This window comes from Argiope bruennichi, chromosome 5 (assembly GCF_947563725.1).
Source record: "Argiope bruennichi chromosome 5, qqArgBrue1.1, whole genome shotgun sequence".
In the NCBI taxonomy this organism is placed as follows: domain Eukaryota; kingdom Metazoa; phylum Arthropoda; class Arachnida; order Araneae; family Araneidae; genus Argiope; species Argiope bruennichi.
In genome coordinates this window covers 51,496,009-51,518,946 of record NC_079155.1, presented here as the reverse complement: position 1 = coordinate 51,518,946, position 22,938 = coordinate 51,496,009, and the positions used below count along the sequence as shown (strand labels likewise).

The following is a 22,938-nucleotide window of genomic DNA, read 5'->3' as shown; positions in this document are numbered from 1 at the left end:
GTTGCATGCTTTTGTAATTAAATTGTATTTATGTTAGTTATATATTTTTTTGTATATGCTTATAGTTTTAATTACATCGTTTTTTAAGTAGTTTTTTTAAACCTGTTTTAGACCGATTATTTTAAACGATTCATTTTATTTTCTTAGTGTTTGATGCATTTAAAAGTAAACATTGTTCATTAATCGATCTGTTCATGATGAATCTGCGAAAATTTTGTTGACAAATTCTTGAGATATTACATAAATTAAGAAAGATATTCTTTAGTGCCCATAAAGTTTAAACGCTCAGTGACTCTATTATCAGTAATCATATTATTAAAAAAAATGCTTTGTTTCAGTAAAAAATATTATTATATTAATTGCAGATGAATCATTTACACTTTAATTTAAAGCATAAATTCTACGAGGGGTAACAGAAAATTAGAGAGATACATATCACGTTATGACTGAAGGCCTTTATAATATTATGAGTGAATTATATGACTATCAAAATTTGAAGTTTTAAAATATTTTGCTGAAGAATCTATTAAAGTTGGAATTGCATAAAATATTTAATTATTAAAATTTTAACGAACATTAAGATTGGCGAACCGGCTGGTCGCCAAAGGCGGCTAGTAAGGCAATAAGTATGAGATCTTAATGTAACTGATTGGAAGCTCATTAATGAAGCTGAACAAAGTGCTTATATTATTGTTTATATTTCACAGAATTTCTATTTTTTACCTATTAGCTACCAGTCTAATAACATTTTTTTTTACTTGACCTTTCTGCAACCACCCACATCAGTCAAGGCCCTAACTAGTTGCTTGTTTAAATAGTCAGAAATCCACCAATGACAGAGCTAATAAAACCAATAATCCACTACACTTATAGCGCAGCTGGGTGGATATTGGATGAAAAAAACCAACCAAGAACCTCTACACATCCTAAAAAGTTCCACAACGGCATTTCATTTAAAATCCGTAAGAAAACGCAGACTATGACATTCCTTGATATATAAGACCAGTTTTAGAATAATATTGAACATTCGAATGGTTAATGTAGTTTTAAAGAACGCATTACAATACTGCGATGGTTTCTACTTGAAAAACAAATAAACATGAAAGCGGAAGTTATGATTTGCTATGAATAGGCAGCACTCGGTATTATCTCCTTCATTACCAGGCAGTACTTAGAATGGAAGTGCCAAACCCTCAGACGCCGGAGCGACAACCTTTTCGTTTACGAACTTCCCAATCCAACCACTTGTATCTCCACACCGCAAGACTCCTAATCACAATACTTGAGCCTTGTAATGTCTGGAGAAAACCAATCTCGAGAAGTTTCCATTTAAGTTCGTTCTTATCGGAACTTTAATTCCATCGGCGACGGAAGGGGTTGCTCGAATGTCCCCCAGCGTTCCGTCGAACAACCCTCCCCCCTTTACCGCCTAAATCAAATAGCAGACGAATTCCTTCAGCACCCATGTTTGACTTCCACTCCTCCATTTTTCTTGGGTCAACAGACGGGGTCTTCCCGCCTTAATTACGAAACTCGGGCGACGAAGAGAGACTTTTGGGCCACGATTGTTGCTCCTAAATTAAACACGAGGACGCTTTTTTCCCCTTCTTCCACCGGATTTACTCAAACAATAAACTCTTAATGCGGTATTCTCGTCACGTTAATGTTATTGCTCGCTTTAAAAATGGGTCAACAGAGAAAAGAGGCTTTTTTTTTAAGAAAAAGAAGTTTTTCCACTCTTAAAAGAAAGTTATTAGAATCTAAATATGGCACGAGAAAACATTGGATTCTTGATACTAAAAATGGTTCATGCGAAGTTTGTTTTGGGAAATATAAATCTAGTGTTCAGTCTCCCGAGTAAGTCAAAGGTAAAGTGATACAAATAGAATTTTCTTCACCAGTTAACTGTTTCGACCTCTTCGGAAAATGCGTATCTAAATTGCTTATTACTCCAGACGAATAAACTCATCATAAAGCAAACTTTTTGTACTTTATTCATGATGAGTCATATATTCATCAAAAATAATTACAGTCAAAAATAGTTAATTGGTTAAAAAATCTCTTTAAATTGACCTGTTAGAATAATATTCCATAACTTGTTTGTATATTGCTTCGGGATTAGAGAATTTCGGGTTCAGGATTCCTGGTGCCAGTTTTGCCATTCACTTTTTACTGACTTTGTATAATGTCTTCACTTTATGTTTTAAATATTTATTAGTTATTTGATATTACTGTACGGTATATTATATCCTCCATCCTTTCGACATTCTGATGTTATTTTGATATTTATGTGTATTACTGTTTTCCCTACGTAATTTTCAATTTAATTTTTTTGACACCAGAATTGGATTGTTTTATTTAATTCAAATTATAATGGGTACACTTAATTACTGTCCGTATTCTAGCGATGATTGTAAGCCTTTCAGTAAATAAACAAATAATGGTTCTCTCCCAGTCGATCTTCAAGGTCTTACGCCTTTTCGAGTGGGTGAGTCATCTTTGGACAGACCCAGACTTAACTAAAATGAAACTGGAATTACGCAATATCAGTCTGATTTGGAGTTCATAGATTATAATCATGATTTTAATTGCGAATTAGTCCAAGTTAGGTGCTGCGAAATAAGTTCGCAACATAGATACATTTTTAACTAATGTTTATGGCACCTTATTTGAAAATGCTTAAAAGCTAGCTGCCTTCTTTTCCATCTTCATACCTGCATTTCTTTATTTCGACAGTGATGGAAATGGCAGAAGAAGGTAACATTTAAATTTATTTACACTAAAAGCATCTACTTTCACTTTATGGCTTTTTCTGATAGAGATTATTTTCTCCTTGCCTTGTACACAAATATCATAGTTATAATCCCCCCCCCCCAATAATTAACATAGGCATTTTGATGAACCTTCATGTTTCAAACCTTTCTCAGACCAAAAAGCACATTTTTATTTTATACGAAGTATACAGGAAGTGTTGCAATCGCCAAAAAATTAGAACTTGGGATTTTGACGCCACGTTTGGCCTCCATGAATCCAAAAGACTCATTTTTGGGATTATGTCTCTGAGAACACTATAACTCAAAAACGCTTTGAGCCAGATGGGTGAAATTTGGTATGTGGACTTAAAACCAAATTTATAGATTTCTAACACATTTTGAACGAAATCCATTCACATGGCATCTATCCGATTGTTCGAATACATGTGAATTCAATAACTACAAAACGCGAAGAACTAAGTAGATAACATTGGGAAGCAGATTTCGCATCGAAAATATAGATATCAAATTTTGAACCAGTTTCGTCAAGCGGTTAAACTCCTCTGGATCTGTATTTTCGTATGCACGTAAGCCTAATAACACATAACACAACGCCTTGACGTAAAGAAATTTGGTATATTATTTTGTAACTATAACTGTTGTGTCAGTTTTTGATGTCATTCAGCTGGCAAAAAGGCGAACATATTATATATTATATCAATAGATTCAGTAAAACTGCTAGGCTCACATCGAGGATTATTTCGTAACTATCATTCACAAAATTCATGCGAAGTACACGTGGTGTAGCGGTTTGTTATGAGCGAGGATAGAACCTGGGTCCTTGTGGTTTGCAGCCGAGTAACAAGACAAAAGCAATTTCCCATGTTTCGTAGCTGTTATCTGGCTTATAAGCTTCACCACAGTGGCCTTACGCAATGTCCCCAATTATGCGGAGGAAGGGGGATAAGATCGTTATTGGAGAATATTTGAGAAAATTTCAGATAAACCACTGCTACTGGCTGGATTTAAGTTAATCTGTCTGTTTGTGACCATAATAACTCAAAAAATGTTTTGAGTAATACTGGTGGAATTCAGTCTGTGTTCTTTAAAACTAAATTTGTATATTACTGACAGTGAGTGAAATCCCTTCAAAGTCTGTCTGCTCGCTTGTTTGAGTACAACGTGATAACTGCGAAACGTAAAAAATGAATAAATAAAATTTGGCATACAACTTCAGCATTTAAAACGTAGATCTGTGTTAAGTGCCAAACCTAACATTGAAAAGAATAGTTGCTTGCCGGTACATACGTTTGAATTCATTCAAATGCGATAATGCAAAATTGCAGTAACGTAGAAAAAGAAAAAAAAAGTAGGTGATTTTGTTAGTAAATTTGCATTTCTTTGTTAATTGATCAGCAAAAATAGCGTCCAAAGTGTAATCTAGACTCTGAAAAAAAAATGAACACTCTAAGCATTTATGGCTTCGTCCAAGATTCAAAATTTCTGTGCAAGAGGGTAGGGAATATCACTTCATTAAAAGACTATACAAGACACTTTTGGAAATATTTGCCCAACTGTTATTTTTTAATAATGAAGAAATGCTTACAATTTGTTTCTTCCAGGTTACCGTCACATTTGCCTAAGAAACGAATCCGGACAACCTCTGCTCATGAAGACGCTGTTTGTTCACATCACCGTCAAGGACTACGTGCCGGATGGACTCTCAGGTAAGATGAATAGTACAGAATTGGGATTTTTTTTTCTTTTTTCGTCTTCAAAATTTCGCTTCGCACCAAAATGAACAATCATATCAGTTGTAAAAGAAAATATTTTCTCCATAACTCTTTTGGTATAATGCTGTCTACCAAAGGTGACTGAAATTGGCTACAAGAAGTTAACTGAAAGTCAATATTATTTAAAAAAATTATTTGGTGCATTTTGCTTATTTGTTAATAGTTTCAAACAATATTGCAAAGGATTTCAGGGTTAAATCATTCAATACTTTTCAAACAACAAAGATGCCCATCGCATCGAATGTTTTTCTTCAAAGAAAGCTGGCTATTATTTTTTGATTTGTTGTTTCGGTCCTTCTATTATTTTCAGATCGAAACAAAATTTTTAAAACATACATCAAGCTTATAATTATTCGTTCTTTCGAAATTTTAATTGCCAATCTTGCTAAAACTGATCGTCTGCAAGAAACAACTAATTTTGACATCTATTGTGTTTAATAATTGGCTATGACATTGAGTATGCCTTATGAAAGCTAGAAGTTATGAATATATTCCATGCATCTGATGTTCAAAATTGTTATTTAAGATACCATCGAAACTGAGGCAAGAAGATTTTCACCACAGTTTTGTTCCATATTTCCTAACTATGAATTATCCAAGAAATGTGATGAAAAATAAAGCCTGATTGCTATGTTAGATGTTAGATTAGTGCTTTGCGAATGCATGCAGCTGCGATGCGCGCGCGCCGAGCGTACCAGATGTCTACTAACCGTCGTTTCTTTCAGACCTGGCGGACGCTCTGGCGAATCCGATCGCCTACCAGTCCATTCAGGAGAAGCACGCTCAACAGCTCATGGCTCTCACAGACGACGTGGATGAAGTGAGTCTCAGTTTGCCATTATAATCTGCACCGCAGCACTTGTAATTTTTGTAAACAAATATTTTAGAGCATTTTAACTGAACTAAGTTGTAGCCATCTTAAAGCTTGCACACAATAGCCTTTAGGACAGGTATTAAATGGTCCACTCTTGTGGAAGTTTTTAGCGTCTGGAACTCAACATTTGTTGATTGGACAAAGGATATTGAAGTAGATATTCATATTCAGAAGAATGAAAGATCTTCGAAAAGTTACGTTTGGATTTGAAAAAAAGTTGCAATCTTTATATGAATGGACAAGAAGGCATCTATTATTTTAGAATTTGGACTCGGATATTTTTGGAGATTATGCGAATGAGAATGCAAGTTTTAGAAATTGGCAAAGATTGGAAGAAAAGAAAATGAAAGATAAAAACAACAACAATATTCAGTGAAACAAGTATATAATAAAACAAGAACTACTATACTTCTTTATTATAGCAATTCATTTATTAAAAGAAGTTTCATTATGGCTGCAATCAATATCAACGAAAGCACTGAGCTACATGAAAGGATCGAGCTGTTCTAAAAAATTTCCAATGAGCTTTGAATACAAATAGTAATAGAGTACTAAAAATTGTATTCAAAAAATAATTGACGATGGAAAAATTTAATTTTTAAAGTAAAGTATTAGGTTTGAAAAATTTAGATTGCCAAGAAAAATAAATAATGCACAATTTTTGCTCCTTATTTATTTTTGATGAAACAAGCTATTCAGTATCTGATCATATTGTTTGTTATGGATACAATGGTATATACGTGATGAGGTTTTTGTATTAATATACTTTTCAGATCAACTTATTTCTAACATGCATCATATGTTGTAAAAGCATGCTTGTGTTTGTTTACATAGTTATGCTTGTTAATATATTTCTATTTCCTTAAATGTGTCTTCTTTTAAAACATTTCGTGCCATTTCGAAACCGTTCCATGTAATACAAGTTTTTTGAAAGTGTGCATTAGGTAGCATGCAAAAGATATTTTGAGAGAGAGAGAGAGAGAGAGAGAGAGAGAGAGAGAGATCGTCTGTCGAATTTAATCGAGTTTTATTATTTATTTAGGTCTGTTAACCCTCTAAATAACCGAACTGAAAATTTCTTTGAGACCATCAGATATGTCAGTTGGAGATTTGCAATCATATCTTTGTTACCTTGTATATATATTTGTTAAAATTTCGAAACAGAAATTCTTCGGATGAAACAAGCTCAATCATATGCTAGAATGTCCAGTTTATTATCTTCAGCAGCTGATTGCTGAAAGCTGATTGTTTTTACTAGAATTAAGTAGATTGATGATAACTAAGGGAATAACTGATTTTTTTTCAAAAGAAAAATGGTAGATTTTCGTTTTTAAACAATCAGAAGTGCTCGGGACGAGTTGAAAGAGTGTTAAAGAATGCGACGTTCATATAAGAACTCACTTTAATAAAGAATAAGCATCTCTAGTTTCTGCCCCCTACCCTATCTTTTTCTGAAATCAAAGCTGTCTGGCTCATATGCATAAGTGTCGAGGGTCTGTTATCACTGACAGTAATATAGTTTTCGATTTGTTGGTACAATGCGTCCTTATCCTAACAACCTGAATGAAATTTAAACAACAAGTGGTTAAAAATAAAAGCTTTATTGAAGGAAATCTTATTTTACAGTTCATTGCTTTGCTCGGAGAAAAAATACAAGGTTACAAATAACATAAATAGGATATAATAATTAAATTAAATTTGAATACTGACGTATTTCCGGTTGAAAAAAAAAGTCAGCCAAAGAGACTACTTTCAATAGCCGACTGATTTTTTTACATACTTAATATGATTAAATCTTGCTCATTTTTTTTATCTAACCTCTTTAACTATTTGAATTCACTATAAAATATATTTTGTACTAAAAAAGTCTGTCATAAATATTATTTCAGTTCATTATATGCCTTCATCATCTTTTATAGACACTCATATTCTTCGTCATTTGTGGAACTCGATTGCATTCTTCCTACATGAACAGGATATAATCATTGACGTTTTTGAATACGATTAAACCGAAGCATGATCTAAAAAAGAGGAAATAAATGAGGAGCCAAAGAGTATTAAGAATAAGATGTTATTAAAATTTAAAACTATGTCGTTTCTATTCATTTTTGAGATTTATCTTGAAAGTTACATATTATGATTCACACCAGGCAAAGAAATATCGTTATAAGTATTGAGAAACTAAAAGGGATGCAACGAAGTCTATTAAAACTAGTTGCATTTTTTGCTTAGTAAAGAATGATAAGGACTCGTCTTTTTGTCCTACAATTATTTCGTGTTTCAAGTTCCACAGCATGACTAATATAGTGTATCGACATTGCAAAATATTTTTCGTTATTAAGCAATATGATAATATATGATGCAATTACATACAATATTCGAATATTTTACGGTACCTAATAATATTGTATAATATCTGTAAGCTTACAGGTGTTGGTCAAAACAATCTCACACTTCACGAAATACTTAGAGATCGCTGTTATTTATCTGTGTACTGCAATACGAAAATCGAATGATGCTTATCATTTTAATTTTTTATATTTTTAGATCCATCAAAAATCATTCATAGTAACTCTGAGTACAAAAATAATTGTTTTTTAAAGTCATGTTGTTATTTTAAAGCCATTCCAGCTACTCGTAACTTTTTGAATTTGTTTATAATTTTTATTATTAATCCCATGGCAAATAATATCTGTGCATGCTTACTATGGGTTTTCGAAAGTACGCTTAAATATGGCTTAAATTTATTTTTAAGTTTTGAATTTGAGTTTTTTTAACTATCCCACCATTCTCCATAAGACTGTAAAAGCAGGACGGGCCGGGATAGCCTGGTTGGTAGAGCGTTGGATTCGTGTCCCTTAGGTTTCGAGTCCGAACCCCACCGGCCGGAAATTCCCCGTGTGCTTGGTGGCTGACGCGCGTATAAATCTGTCGTGGTCATAAAGTCCTCCATGTCGAGAGTAACATCACTGGGGGTACTGGATCAGGAGTGATTGTTCACTGATTCAGGTCTAAATTACGATCTGTGGATGAGTGAATGAAATGCAGGAATGAAGTCCACCTCGTAAAAAGGGTTGTAACGTGTGTGTGGCTAAGTCGTTTTCTTGGCCTTAGATGGCGCTACTATAAAACAAGAGACACCTCCCCCCACCGGCTTAAAATCGCTGTTTTCGTAACAGTGGGCTTGTCCATGGCAAGTGCAATAAGAAACAACAAAAGCAGGACGAATCAGTAATATCTATTTTTAACTTTCGCTAGTATTTTATTTTCAATTTCATTTTTAAAACATGTACAGATTTCAATTGTTAAAGTCTTTAGTGGCTTATAATGAAGATTTGCTAATCTATACTTCTATTAAATAGGATTAGTGGCAATAAAACATTTATTCAAAGGTCAATTGTGCGTAAACTTCATTTTTATGAGAATAGAACGGTCATAAATCAAAAATTAATTTGATTTTACAAACAAAACTTTTTGCTGTGATGTCCTATTTAAATTAAGCACAAACTTTTGTCAATAGTAAACTTATAAAACGAGGAAAATTATGGAAGATGAATGAATCAAATAAATGCAAACGTGAATGCTAAAGCATTCATGCTGATTATGATGCAAAAATGACATGAATGTATTATTTAAATTCAAAAGCTTCATTATCATACATTCACTTCTACATAAAATTATATTGCGCTTTAAAGCAATAACAAATTTCATGTGTCATGAATAGATTCATTTTCATTGAATCTATTCATTCATTGTTCCCCTTATTATAATGATCACGCTTTATTGAGTATATTCATTTTGTTTTTATCCTTTTTTTGTATATTTAAATTTTCCCGCTAAACGACACATATCATATTAAAATTTCAATTCCTCCTAATTTAATCTATATCCTGTAGCTTTAATAAATCGATTGCCTATTCTAATAACTTATCCAAATATTTACTTTCAGTGAATGTATTAATTTAGTTTCCTTAGTGGTTTGATGGTAATCTTAACTTCAGGTCCCATGGGTAAGACTTGATTTCACCGACGGTCTGTTGACGTCAAACGGCATCTTCCCATTCTGGGAAATGATGGTAAATAAATCCTGAGAAGTCGGTTCTTGAAACAATCTTAGCATAAATTCATGTTGGACTTCTAACGAAATTAAGAAGTTAATTTAGGAGACAATAAAATACAGTGTGATCACAAAGTTTCGACTGTTATAAAAAAGCTACTTGTAAAAATTATTAAAATTTGGCAAATTGCAGAGATGTTTATTAAAATAATAAAACGATAAACCACTTGTGCCAATGCCGGCGTCCTGGCCTAGGGATATCGCGTCTTCCCCGTGATTTGGGTGTCCCGGGTTCGAGCTCTGGTTCGGGCATGGTTGTCCTCAACTTTGTTTTCTATCTGTGATGTGCGTAAATGAGCCCCCCCCCCTATCTGAAAAGGGGTTGTGCAAGCGAGTGTGTGCGTGTTTCTTCTTCATATGAGCTAGAAGTCAGACTTCTGCCCTCGGGTGCTCAGGGGTCTTTACCCTCAGAAGCTACTGTGCAAAAAACTTGGCTTAAAATAGTCACGCGACAAAAAAAAAAAAAAAAAAACTTGTGCCAATAAATTTTAATGAAAGCACCCTTGATAGCTTGAAAAAATTTAAAAGCAGTATTTGTATTCTCGATAAGTATTTACTAACATTTCGGCATTGGCGCTAGACATATCTCAAATCTAATTTTGAGTGTATCATTATATTCAATTGGCGTTTCATACATTCTTTTATGTAACCTCAGAATCCACAATGAACAGCAATGACCGTTTTAAATTCATGGAACAAAAGAACAAGACATTGAGCAACAATTTCTTTCATTGACGCCATTTTGATTATCATCAGAATATAGAGCTATTATTTCTGCATTAGTTGAGGTATATGTATCTAAAAGTACTAAAAATATGAAAATTATTCCATAGGAAATTCCATATTAAAATACTATTCATATGAAATAATTTACAGTATTATATTCAATTTTTTTTGTAATAATTTTAACAATTTTTTTGTAATAAGTCTTTTGTAGTCAGGAAAAGACTAAGAGCGTCCTGTATTACAGAAGTAAATAAAATTCATCAGTTTTAGTGAATGATTCGTTGCTACTGCGCAAAAAGCTGTTATCCTTGTCCACCATATTAATTTAAAAGCATGGTTTCATTTGCGAGTTGAAATCGATTAACTATCTTGCTTCGAAATCCAGAAGAAAATTATTTCTGCAAGTCAATATACTACAATAATGGGGCTGAAGGAATACAAAATCTACAATAATGGAACTGAAGGAATAGAAAATCTTATCTAAACATTCACTTCAATAATTTTTCCATACCAGTATGTAATCTGGTAACTAGTAATAATTTATTTGTGTTTCTCATTCTGTATATAAAGTTGTCATAAAAATCTTATTTTTAATTTAGCATTTGACAAATATGCCTATATAATAAAGTATTCTTAAAATGAGAAATTATCTGTATGATACAGCTTACAATTAGATTTATTTCAAGCATAATAGTTTTTATGTTTTTTTTTATTTATCAGAAATTTTATTATGTTTTATTTTTTTAATTTATTGTTCTACATATATATTATTCTATTAAATAAAATTTCCATTTATTGTTTAATTCTTTAATAATTACGAGCTCTAATTCATCAAGTGAGCTATCAATATTTATATATTTTCTCCCTGGATATGCTTACAGGCAAATTTTGTGTTTCTTTCTTAGAGAAATTGAAACTGTACACTTCATAGGATTCATTGTCCTGTACAACTATATGTGATTTTTATTTAAATTACATGTTAGCTTCCTGGCATAGGGGTAGCGCATCTTCCCATCTGGGCGTCCCGAATTCGAGTCTCGGGCATGGTTGTTCTTCTGTGTTATATCTGTGAGGTGTGTGAATGTGCCCGCCTGTAAAAAGGTATTGTGCAAGCGAATGTGACGCATGAAGTAGCTAAGACGTACTTTTGGCCCTGGTTGGCGATACTGAAAAAACAAGAGATGCTCACTCGGCTTAAATCGCTGTCAGCGGACTTGTAAAGTGCCATAAGTCACAACACAACTTAAATTGCATTTGTTAGAAAGATTTACAAAACAGAAATATCAGTTTGATGTAAGATTACAAAGGCGAGTAAAACAATGGTCTCAATGAACTAGAACATGTTAATGTGGAAATTTGAAAATCATTCGAAAGTTTTGGAACGTATTTCATTAATATGCGAATGTTTTAACTTTTCAAATTATTCTCATTAAAAACTTTATAGATCATTATGAATATATGTTTATCGGTTTAAAAATTATAATGTCGTTTGTTTGTCCTTAATGTCCTTTGTTGTAATCTTATAAAAACATAATGATTGTGAAGTTTTGCAAGTTGAGTAATCGTCATCTTTTTCCAGGAAGAAGACAAAACAGTTGGTGAAAATCCTCAGCCGGCGAAAGCTAGCAAGTCGGAAGAGAAAGCGACGACCGAGCCCCAGCAGACTGCGCCCCAGCGTCATGCCACCATGAATGGCACAGTGCCTAAGCAGACTTCAGTGGGGCCCTCTTCACCTGGGCCGCTGAAGGCCCAAGATACCCTTAGTGAGTAGAGGAATTTTAATAGTATAACATGTGTGATAGTGTGATAAATATTTACCGAAATATTTAAGTTTTCTTTTCCTTCTATAAACTGATAAGTCACGTTCTAACAAGATAAGTGGTATAATATTGCAATTTAAACGAACATTATTTATAATGGAAATATTATGCTCGAAATATCATTAAACTGCAATTTGAAATACATTCTACTAGCAGAAGCAGTCACTTTTTGCCTTGCTTTCTGGAAATAAATGCTTCTGATTTTGTTGCAAATTATTCTGTTCACCATGCGTTATATGACTGTTTCCCTTAATACTGTTTTTGGATATTTAAATAGTATTACGAATATAAAGTAAAAGAGACACCAACAAATTCTCCGCTTTTGTCCTTCCATCTGGCCATTAATATTCCTTAATAAGTCATAAAAAGTGAGGGATGTTCATTGAAATGACTACAGCAGAGGATCTGATAATAAGATTGGATTACTTAAAAATATTAGCATAGCGCAGTTCTTTGATATGGGTGTCATAATTTACAATTATCGTTCAGGTAGACATATCGAACTAAAAGACAAAACAGGTAAGCCAAATGAGATGCAAAATTTCAAAATAAAATATTCAAGGAGAATTAAAATTGGAGCAATGTTCATTACGTTGATTCCAATAAGAAAATTCAGTTTCGCCACAAACAGCACATAGAATTTTCTCCTTATGATATTATGGCGCATTTCGGAAATTCGTATCCTTTTTCTCTTAACAATAAGGAAATATTGACCTTTGGCGAGTTTTTACAAATTTATAGATGACTGCAATTCTCGACACCATGGAGGGTTTAATTGATTAGTATAGTGGGTGGTTTCTGTATCACTCCATTTTTTTGTATATTAAAACTGCCGGGTTCATTCATTTAAAGGGAAATAACATGCTGATAAAACATATGCCTGTTTATGCAGCTAAAAATATTGAAAGCATCATACAGATAGATATTAAATAACTACCAAGACCTTGAAGTCTCGTGTTTTCAAAAATTTATACGTCATGGATCATCAATTCATTCGGCCACCACTCTCTAATTCCTCAATACTTTCTTTATTTCTTCTTCTTTTGTATCAAGTATGTATTGCATGTACTAGCTTCTTCTGTTTTAAAATTGATAATACTGCTCATTCAGCAGACAAGAAGAGGCAGATCTTAAGTATGTTAATTAGGTCAAAATTCACATATAAATTCCGACCCCATATCTACACCGACTACAGGCCGTTGTAGAATTTCGTAATGAATTAACATTGCCTTAATGATCTTGGACTTGTGACTTGGTCGCCATGATTACCAATTCTAAATTTGGTGGGATGCTCGAAGTTATTAATGTTTGAAACTTCTGAGAATATCATGAAAGATTTCTTTTCGATAAGCGTGACTGAATTTTACTAGATGAACATGAAAGTAGCAGTCTGCAAGAAGTTACACCAATTTTTCTTTCGGAAGTTTTAGATATTCTACCTCCCTTGGTTGTCATTTCGTTCTTTGAACTGAATGCGACTGTGCAATTTATGATTCCGGTAATTATTTTTCTACCTGCCTTCTGTTCTGAAAGTACAAAATGGGCACTTAACTTTATATTTCGATCAGTGGAATGCGGCCACAGTTTTATTGCAAATATTGATCATCTTGATGTGTACTATCACTTTTTTTAAAAGTATTTAAACAGTTTACGAGGATTCTGCACTACATTGACTCGTTGTATAGGACTCTATTTGCACAAATCAGAAACGAGTTGAGTTGTAAAAATCTCAAGATAATGCAATCGAAACACATTTTTTTAAAAAACAAGCACAGCTTCTTCATTCGAAAACAGACAAAATATTTAATTACCTTCTTTATGAGTGACTTCTAACAAAAGACAACGTATATGCACTTAAGCCTAATGTATTTAAATTGGTGTAAAATGAAAACAAAACCGAAAAAAAAATAATGGACAAGAAAAAGTGTAACAATTATTTCACGAGAAGGAAAATGAACATCGACTAGGTTAGAAAAGGAAGAAAAAAAATATTTTTTTAAGCGTTTATTGGTCGAGTGCCAAATAGTAGCTGCACAATTTCCACTTCGATTACCGCTAAATTAAGATGAGAAAATTGTAGGGTTTTGCTTCCCGATGTATCATTTATGTACGCTTAGTGATCAAATTTTACAGTGTTATTTTGTGTCCAACTACATTCTATACAATTACTTGTTGCTTCATGTGTGGTCTTTCTTCTCTTTCTTTTATTCAAAATATTATTGCTTTCTCTATTTTCATTGATCACCGAGCTCTCAATATGGGAAAGTAACTAAATAAAGATCTAAAACGTAAAATTTTAAATAATTTTTTTAAAAATAATTCCACAAATATTACTGCTTCTGAACAAACAGCCACTGACCATGTAAAAATGAATTGGTTTAGTTATGTATAGAAGTTTTTAAAAGATAACTTTAAATGGATATTATTCAGGTAAGATTAGTTTTCGTGAAAGCTAGGCAGCTACACTGCTCCAAAAACGAAAAATTAATTCCACAACTGAAATTATTTAATAAACCAATTTTTGATCATTAAATAAACTAATTTCGACCTGTAATAATAATGCAATAAACCAATACTTGTATCTATATATTTCTTCTCCAGAAAAACCAAATCAAACTGTGACATCTATAGAAGAACCCCAAGAGAAGCCTCAGTCATTATTAGGTAAGGCAGTTTTTTTCTTTTAAATATGATAATGCAACTATCAGTAAATTGCAGTGCATAACCAAAAAATTATTCCAAAACACTTTATAGGCTAAATTATAATTCTTACTATTAAAAGATTCCATGATATTAAATTATATTTTTAATTTAAAATGAAACAAAATTTTAACTTTTTTCATCAAAGCATATTATTGTTTAAAAAACGATTTTACACCACTTTAAAATGAAAAGGTTATAATAATAAACTTTTCATTCATATTCTCCTTCTGCTGCGGGGATTTTTCTCTAATTTTAATAAATGTTTTTAAAAACTTTAAGTACATTTTGCTAAAATATTTTTCATAATTTGTTATTGAATTTATATCCACGTCATTCCACTGACTTTAAAATATTTTTGTGTATGTGAGCGCGTTATTGACAAACCTTAATATATAACTAAAAAAAAATTCTTAATTAAATCTTTAAAAATAGAACAAATATAGACGAATCAAATCTGAATCATTGTCATGCCATAATATTCTAGACAAGAAGTACACAATTTTCTTTCATGTTCTTTCAAAATTATTTACTCCAAATGTCAGTGAAAGGATGACCTTCATTCAACGACATGCACATGGCGCCATCTACCAATTAAAAATAGAACTACACATTTTACATACATAAATGTTTATAATTTTAGTATCATTCGCTCTTAGATGTAATAAATAGCTTGAATAGTGTAAAAAATATAAATAGTAAATGATTTTTATATTTTCCTTTGATTTCCTACATTAATTTGAATATTGTTAGTCTTGCTATCAAGTGATAACCTGTTTTAAATCTAATTGAACAACTACTATCACAAAATTATATCAACAAATTAAAAAGCAACGGTGAATTTATCTTAAGATAAACAAAGAGAAATATTTAAATTTATATTTTAGAATTTCTTGATTTTAATTTTGACTATTATTAATTAAAAAAAGAACTGACAAATCTAAATTCAAGTGAAAACTACTGACTGAAGGGAAATAAAGCTTTGGAATTATATACCTCAAATCATACAATCGTATTTGTTTAAATAACTTTTGAGTCATTTTTCAACTGAAAACATTTTTTAAAAATAACTGAACAGGTAAGGTCCCAAAATGAGAATTTTCAGAGTAATACTATAGTACAACCTAAGCAAAAAATGATTCAGGTGATTCTTAAATGTTGGAGAAATAACTCTAGATTTTTAATACCAACTTTTTAATACCAACTGGTATAAATACCAACTTTCAGAAAAAATATATCTTCGGAGGAATAAGATATTTTATAAAACACATTAAAAAAAGTGAAAAAAAAAAAACATTAAACAATATTCTTTCAAATCAGTACTCACCACATCTTTTTATCTGTCGCCGATATTTGATAAGGCACTGAAAAGTTATTTTTCCAAAATTTTAAATTATTAATGTGTTTATCTTCACGAATCATGAATATCGCAGGTGAACAAATGCTTGAATTATTTTATGAAAATAATTCAAGCATTTGTTGATGTCAATACCAAAATATATATTTCTCCATAAGTAAAATAAGCTTTTTATCGAAGTTCTGTAGAATCAATATATTCTCTATCCCGATAATATTTTTAATTTCCTATAAAAGAATTAAAAAATTCTACATTCTAATAGTATGCAATCAAATAAAGTGAAATTAATATCGTCCTTTTCTCATTTTTTTTTTCGAAGCGCAGAATGAAAAATGGCGAAGAAACAGGATCATAGAAATAAATATTTATTGAATTAGCTTAAAACACGAGAAATGAAGAAAAGAATTAGATTAGATTTTTCAGCTGTTAACTCTACGATGAAATGTTTCTCTAATAATTAATGTTTTGCCATTATTTATGCATCATTTAGAAATATGGACCAGCCATTTTTTTTTTGCAATCTAAAAAATTGTTCTCTTTTAACAGCGAATTAATATTTTGTGGGCTACAATCATTTTTAACCAATTAGAATTCTTGTAAAAAAATCTTTTCTTAATGAGCACCTAAATCTAAAAGTTAATTAGCTTTAGGACCATCTACCTAATCTTTAGTCCCCAAATCAAGTTGTTTTTTTATGTCTTAAGATCTTTATGTCAGAAAACTCAGACGAAATATATAATAGGTCACAAATACTATCATCTTAAAATGACATTTTAAAATGTTGCATCTCATTTACGCTTCTCATTATTTCAAACAATTGATGTTTTTGACAGAGTTTGGATAGGTTAACATGTCACGATGGCACCATCATTTTTCTTCCTCTAAAAACGGTTATGCCATTGTATGGCTGAATTCAGTGAGAGTTCCACAGAACCCAAGAAATCACAATTAGTGAGAGTACATCATTCCACAAATATGTTATGTTTAAATGTTATTTTAAAATATTTCATCTCTTATCCCCGCTTTTCATCATTTCAAACAATTCTTGTTGTTAACAGAATCTGAGGAGGCGAACATGGCGGCGGAATCCCTGGACGAAATGAGAGAACACAAGCTAGTCGTGAAAGTCACTTCAAAGCTAGAGAAAGAACTACAAGCATTAAAAAAAAAGCAAGAAAGGGTGAGGAATCGTTTTCATTTAATTGAATTTGAAGAGATTCGTTTAATTAACTGTTCGTTTTTAAATTTTACATTAGACTTATTTGGTTTAACGATAAACTTTTCTGTTTATTTTAGAAAAAGGAAACACGCCCTTCATTGAGAAAAAAATGGTTTTACAGTTTAATGCTCGTTATTTTTCAAATTATTTTATCATGATATTATCATTTAATGAATTTGCCGTTATTAATTTTATATTAGTTATCATTCAAAGTGCAAAAAGTCGCTCACCAAAACTTTCTTTTGGTTGAAATTTATTAATTGGTACCCTCTATATAAAAACAAGACGGCTGCTAAAATAAGCATTGAAACGGAAACATTCTATTCCTTATTAGCGGCCATCTTGTCTTTTACCTCTGACGATTTGGCAAATAAATAAATTTGTAAGCTATTAAAAGCAAAGTAAGCACGTTGAGACCTCAAACAGGAACTGAATGCGTTTTATTAATGAAGCATTTAACTGGTTATGGCCAGAATGTGTTTAGATTCTTAATGCTACAGCTACATGTGTGGTAAGGCTCATAATTCATTACAAATATTATTAGAACTTCCCTTTTTAACGAATTGGTAAATAAAACGAATTAATAAAACAATTAATAAAAAGAACATTGGAATTAACATAACAAATTAATTAATATAAAGAACATTTGAATTAATGAATTGAATATGTTAGTAATATTTTAGTCTCTGGTGCGTGCGTTTAGTTTCTGGTGCGTGCACCATACCTTCAGAAGTATTATTATAGGCTAAGTAAACAAAACATTTTAGTTGGGATTCACTACTGCATTACTGGGAGGAAAAGAATTGCTGGAACAAGTAGATTATTGTGAAGAAGTCTTAGCAATTGCCCTCAGCAGGATAAGCTGGAGAGAGACAAAACAATCTCACAATTAGAAGGAATATCTTTGGTATAGGGGATGACTTCTGAATTCGCTCAATTTCGATGGGCTTTTTTCAGTTGTACATATTTGCCTTTTACAAGTAATGGAGAACTTTTGTTTAAAGAGGTTTTGATGCGACTGTTATTTTTCTCACAGATCCTATTACGAGATTCTAATAGATCTTGAGATGGGTCTAAAGGGATTTAAGGTACGAGAATTATGTCCAAAAAATCGTTGAAAGGAAAGAAAATGATTATTCGCATTTTACCAATTGAGCAGAACTAATCTGTGATCCATTCTTCTGATTTCGCATCGTTTAAAAAATAATTTTGCCTCATGTACACAGCATTCAGCTAAGCAATTCGGTTTGAGAAAGCAAGAGCTTGAAAGTTGGAGCTTGATTTTCCACTCGCGTATGATGAAAAGCATGTGATCTATGCTATGGGCCATTATCCGATTCCTAAATATCTGGTATTCCATAGTTTTTTTTTTATTAAACTCTTTTTATTCTAAGAAAGGCCCTTTTTTAACAATCATCCAATTATCCGATTATTCGGATAGGATATGGTATCAATAAATCTAGATAATTAGAGCTCCAGCTTTTGTTAATCAATCGTAGACTTTATTTTTAAACAAACAAATACCATTTAAAGGCTTTGAAAAAAATTTAGATAATGCAAAAATAAATACGCGCAGATATTCAGAAAAAAAAATCACTGCTCCCTGTAATGAAACAAAATCAAAACACAAAATAATGTAAGCGAAAATTCATTGTTTATGCATTTTAATTTATGTATGTAGTGACTTTAGAGCCTTTTCTTTTATTCCCTGCTGCCAGATCCGCGAGCGCGAGATGGAAATCTTGTTGGCCAAGGAGGCGAAGCTGCTGCGCCACCTGGAGCCCTTGAACAGCAGGACGCATAATAGGTTCGTCAGAAAGTTTTATTCTCCGTAAGTACGACCGGCACTCCCTCCTACTCTTGCATGAGCCCCGGCCAACGGTTATCCTCTTCCTCTTCCGAACGAAAAGGAAATGTGTTTCTTCTTTTCTTTTTCATTTCTCAAGTGCATGCTTGTCACTGTTCTTGCTCTTACTTGTTATGGAATGCTACATAATTTTGTCTATTGCATCCAATGATCACTAATGGTTGAATCAGTTGAATTTGTTTTTACAGTTCTTATTATAGTTATCTCTTTAATCGTTGAATTAATAATTTATAGAAAGCTGAGTTAAAAATAATTGAAAATTTATCAGATTCATCATTGATACAAAACTTATGATGTCAAGTGAAAAATTATCCTAGTGAACGCCTTGCATGGCATTGGCGTACAACAATTAAGAAATTTCAATATTTAGCATGAATTTAACATTTTTACTGAATTTATCGGCTAATCCTTGGCGAATGTTTTGGGGATTAAGCCCTGCCATGACATTAATATTATCTGAAAATCGAATTTAGATTTTAGGCGCGTTCTTCTCAACTGACTGATATAAAAATTTGGCACTTAAAGCAACAGTTACCGAATTTGATATATTTAAATCAGTGCGTTTTTGAGTTAGCATGTTTCTGAAGTATAGACCGGTAGATGATTACCCCTTTGTTTGATTTCGCTAAAACTTTGACAGATGTCTACACTATTGATGTTAAATCTCTATACCGAATTTTATCTATCTAACTCTCTTGATTTTATAATTATCGTGTTAACTTATATTCAAACAGCCGGACAGACAGACTTCCTCTAAAGAGATTTTACTCAAAATTTGTTAGAAATCTCCAAATTTGGTGTCAAGACCGTATACCAAATTTCAACCGTCTAACTCAAATCGTTTTTGAATTATTTTGCAATAGGCAGATAGACGGATGGACATTGTACAAAAATCTAAGTTTCGAATAAAGGCAGGTCCAAAACGTGGATATTCGTCAAAAATCGAGTTCCATCTGTTTGGTATACTTTCTCTACAAAATAAAAATACTTTAATGAAAGCTGGGTTTGAGTAAAGACGTCATATCTCGTCACAATCTATTGCTCTTCTGATGCATTTAATCTAAGAGATAAATTAATTATGTGGAAGAAAAAGATTTTGGTACAAGAGCTAACCAATAAAGCATCGTAGAAGTTTAGTATCATAGAAAAGTAACGTATGCCAGATTGTAAGCACAAAATGCTCAACAACATAGTTACGATATATTCAGAATATTGCCCGGCATTCAAAATATCAAACAAACACTTAAAAGTGCAATACCTCGTGATAATATGGCCGCATTATATTTGAGGATAAGGGTGTACTTGATTGGGCATTGTTCAAGTAATGTAAAGAACCTTCACTTATTATCGGCTCCTGCAACCGCTTTGAACCAGAGATGACAAAGAACACTTTGCTATTCCTTCTGCGGATACTTCTAGCAATGTATTCAAATTTTCTTCGCAACAGGAAAGGAAGAAATGATGTATCACGGTCGAGCTTTGCTCAGTTGATTGGACTACTACACAAACTTCACACATGCGTGTTCAGAAATCGATTTCATGATTGAAGTGCAGATAATTTTTCAACTATTTATCTAATTTGTCAGGCTTATTAAATGTCGGCATTCATTTAAATACTTTGTAATTAGATATTTTATAATTAAAAAAAGTCTGATTAGCTTTTTATTAATGTAAGTTAGGATAGACTTTTGAAAAGTTTTGCAAGAATTGATATACAATACCCGTGATGCTTATTTTTAGTTTCATAATCTTTTCAAATAATTTACAATAGTTATCATGTGATTTTAAAAACAGAAGGAAAAAAAAAAAGAAAGAAATCAGTTTACTGAGACTTACATTAACAACGAAAGACTCTTCACAGTAATAAAAAGGTGGATGGGAAAGGAACGTTAATGACAAATTGCTTAAACTGGTCTAACGTTGTTAAACTAAATTGCTTGTACGTTAATAACTTCTCTTGTACGTTAAACTAAATTGCTTAACGATGTCTAACGTAAAATACAGAGAATGAATTCTTTTTTTATATATCTTTGACTCTTTTGATGACATCTAGCGTGATTTGCTTAATTATGTATATATTTCTACAATATCCAAATAGTTTAAATTTAATGACATATTTTCAATTAATAAAAAGCCAAAATAGATTAAAGCCAAAATACATCAAAACTATGTCATTTTATAACAATCTTGTGCTGTCTAATGAATCTAGCTAATATTTACAATAAAAGCTTTTTTTACGTGTATTTGATATTCCATCACATGAAAAGTTGTTAGAAGAACCGATAAATATTTTGTGTGTCGTGCATGCATCTTTTTTTTTTAAATAATCATGTAAATCTTTGTATGCTGAATGTTTCATTTTGCATATCATTTTCTCTTATGAGTACATGCCATCTTCTAACTATTTCTTATACATTTTCTTGACTCTTTTTGATTTATGACTAACTACAGAGATACATTTCTTCCTTTTTCTTAGCTGATTATAGAAATAATAACATGCGAACGCTTTCTTAATTTGCTTGTAAGAGTCGGAGGGAAAATAAAAATGTCTGTTTAAAATAAATGGATGAATCAAGTGTACTGTTAGGGCATGCATCAATAATCAGAGGTTATACTTTTCAAATTTACATTATGCATGATTTATTCAGTGAAGTCTAAATTTTCTTCGTATTATGCAACCTTTTTATGTATTCGTATGTAACCTTTTTCAAATTTCAATATTTTCTTTATATTTTAATTTTTAACTTTTCTTTTTTTTTCTCTCTGACAACCAGTTGTTTGTTTTAAAAACATTTTTAATATTTGTAGCTTTGTCCTCTGGTATAAGGAACCAACTTGATAAATATTAAATCATTAGTCTTTTTAATGTTTCATAAATATAAGGTTTATGTAATATTCGTATTTCAAATATGATATGAACAATGCAAGTCATACCTTGAATCATTTTGCATTGACAGTGAGTATCAAAAATTTCATTTTATAAAATCTTCAAAACATAAAAATCTACACGATGCTAATTAAAGTTGTTTTCTTTAATGACTTTAGTAAAATGTGTATTCATTCTTCATTACTCGGATTATTTTCCATGATCATTAAGAATATATTTTTGTCAGAACAATAAAGAAAAAAGCTTTATATAAAGAGTAATAAAAGGTTATTAGCAGTTAAAGGGGTAATTAACTTATATTCAGCTCGTTTAGTATTGAAATATTTTATCATATCCAATTAATAGGTTGATTCTTGAATAATTAAAAAGAACTTCATTGTGATCTAAAATTTATCAAGAGATAATAAAATGGAAAATATTTCGTAGTATAATTGATATGGAAAATATTGAATAACTTGATTTTGATTTATGATCTAAAACTTATTAACGAATAAAAACTAGATTCAAATACCCTTTTTGTGTACAAACTCCATCAAAGAATTCAATTTTAAAGCAGAGAGTTGTAATTTTTTTTGATAATCTAAGTTGCTGTTTGGCGCTTTTCCCCAGGTTTTTCTAATCAGGTTCCACTGTTTTTCTCATTCTGAGTAGAAGTGCGTTTGCACTGGCACTCAACAAAACTATCTAAATTCAGTCAGTCAGTGTAATTTTTTGAACAAACTTTGACTTCCTTTATTATCAATGTAAATTGATATTTTGTGCAAGGTGCTTCAAAATTTAAGGGATAGGACACATTTAAATAAGCAGAAATCACGGCCCAAATTA

General features: G+C 31.6%; 1 protein-coding gene across 2 annotated transcripts in view; it reads left to right on the top strand.

Annotated features, from left to right (window-relative positions):
• LOC129968764 (1-phosphatidylinositol 4,5-bisphosphate phosphodiesterase classes I and II-like) overlaps positions 1 to 22,938 on the top strand; it is a 538,878-nt gene that overhangs the window by 496,960 nt on the left and 18,980 nt on the right. The window contains exons 22-27 of one of the 2 annotated variants that reach the window (XM_056082994.1): positions 4,376 to 4,480; positions 5,272 to 5,366; positions 11,843 to 12,026; positions 14,685 to 14,747; positions 17,199 to 17,320; positions 19,078 to 19,166. In XM_056082994.1, coding sequence (XP_055938969.1) covers positions 4,376 to 4,480; positions 5,272 to 5,366; positions 11,843 to 12,026; positions 14,685 to 14,747; positions 17,199 to 17,320; positions 19,078 to 19,166 — 658 coding nt within the window. Of the gene's footprint in view, positions 1 to 4,375; positions 4,481 to 5,271; positions 5,367 to 11,842; positions 12,027 to 14,684; positions 14,748 to 17,198; positions 17,321 to 19,077; positions 19,191 to 22,938 lie in introns of both variants that reach the window. The other variant, XM_056082993.1, reaches the window with a different exon arrangement.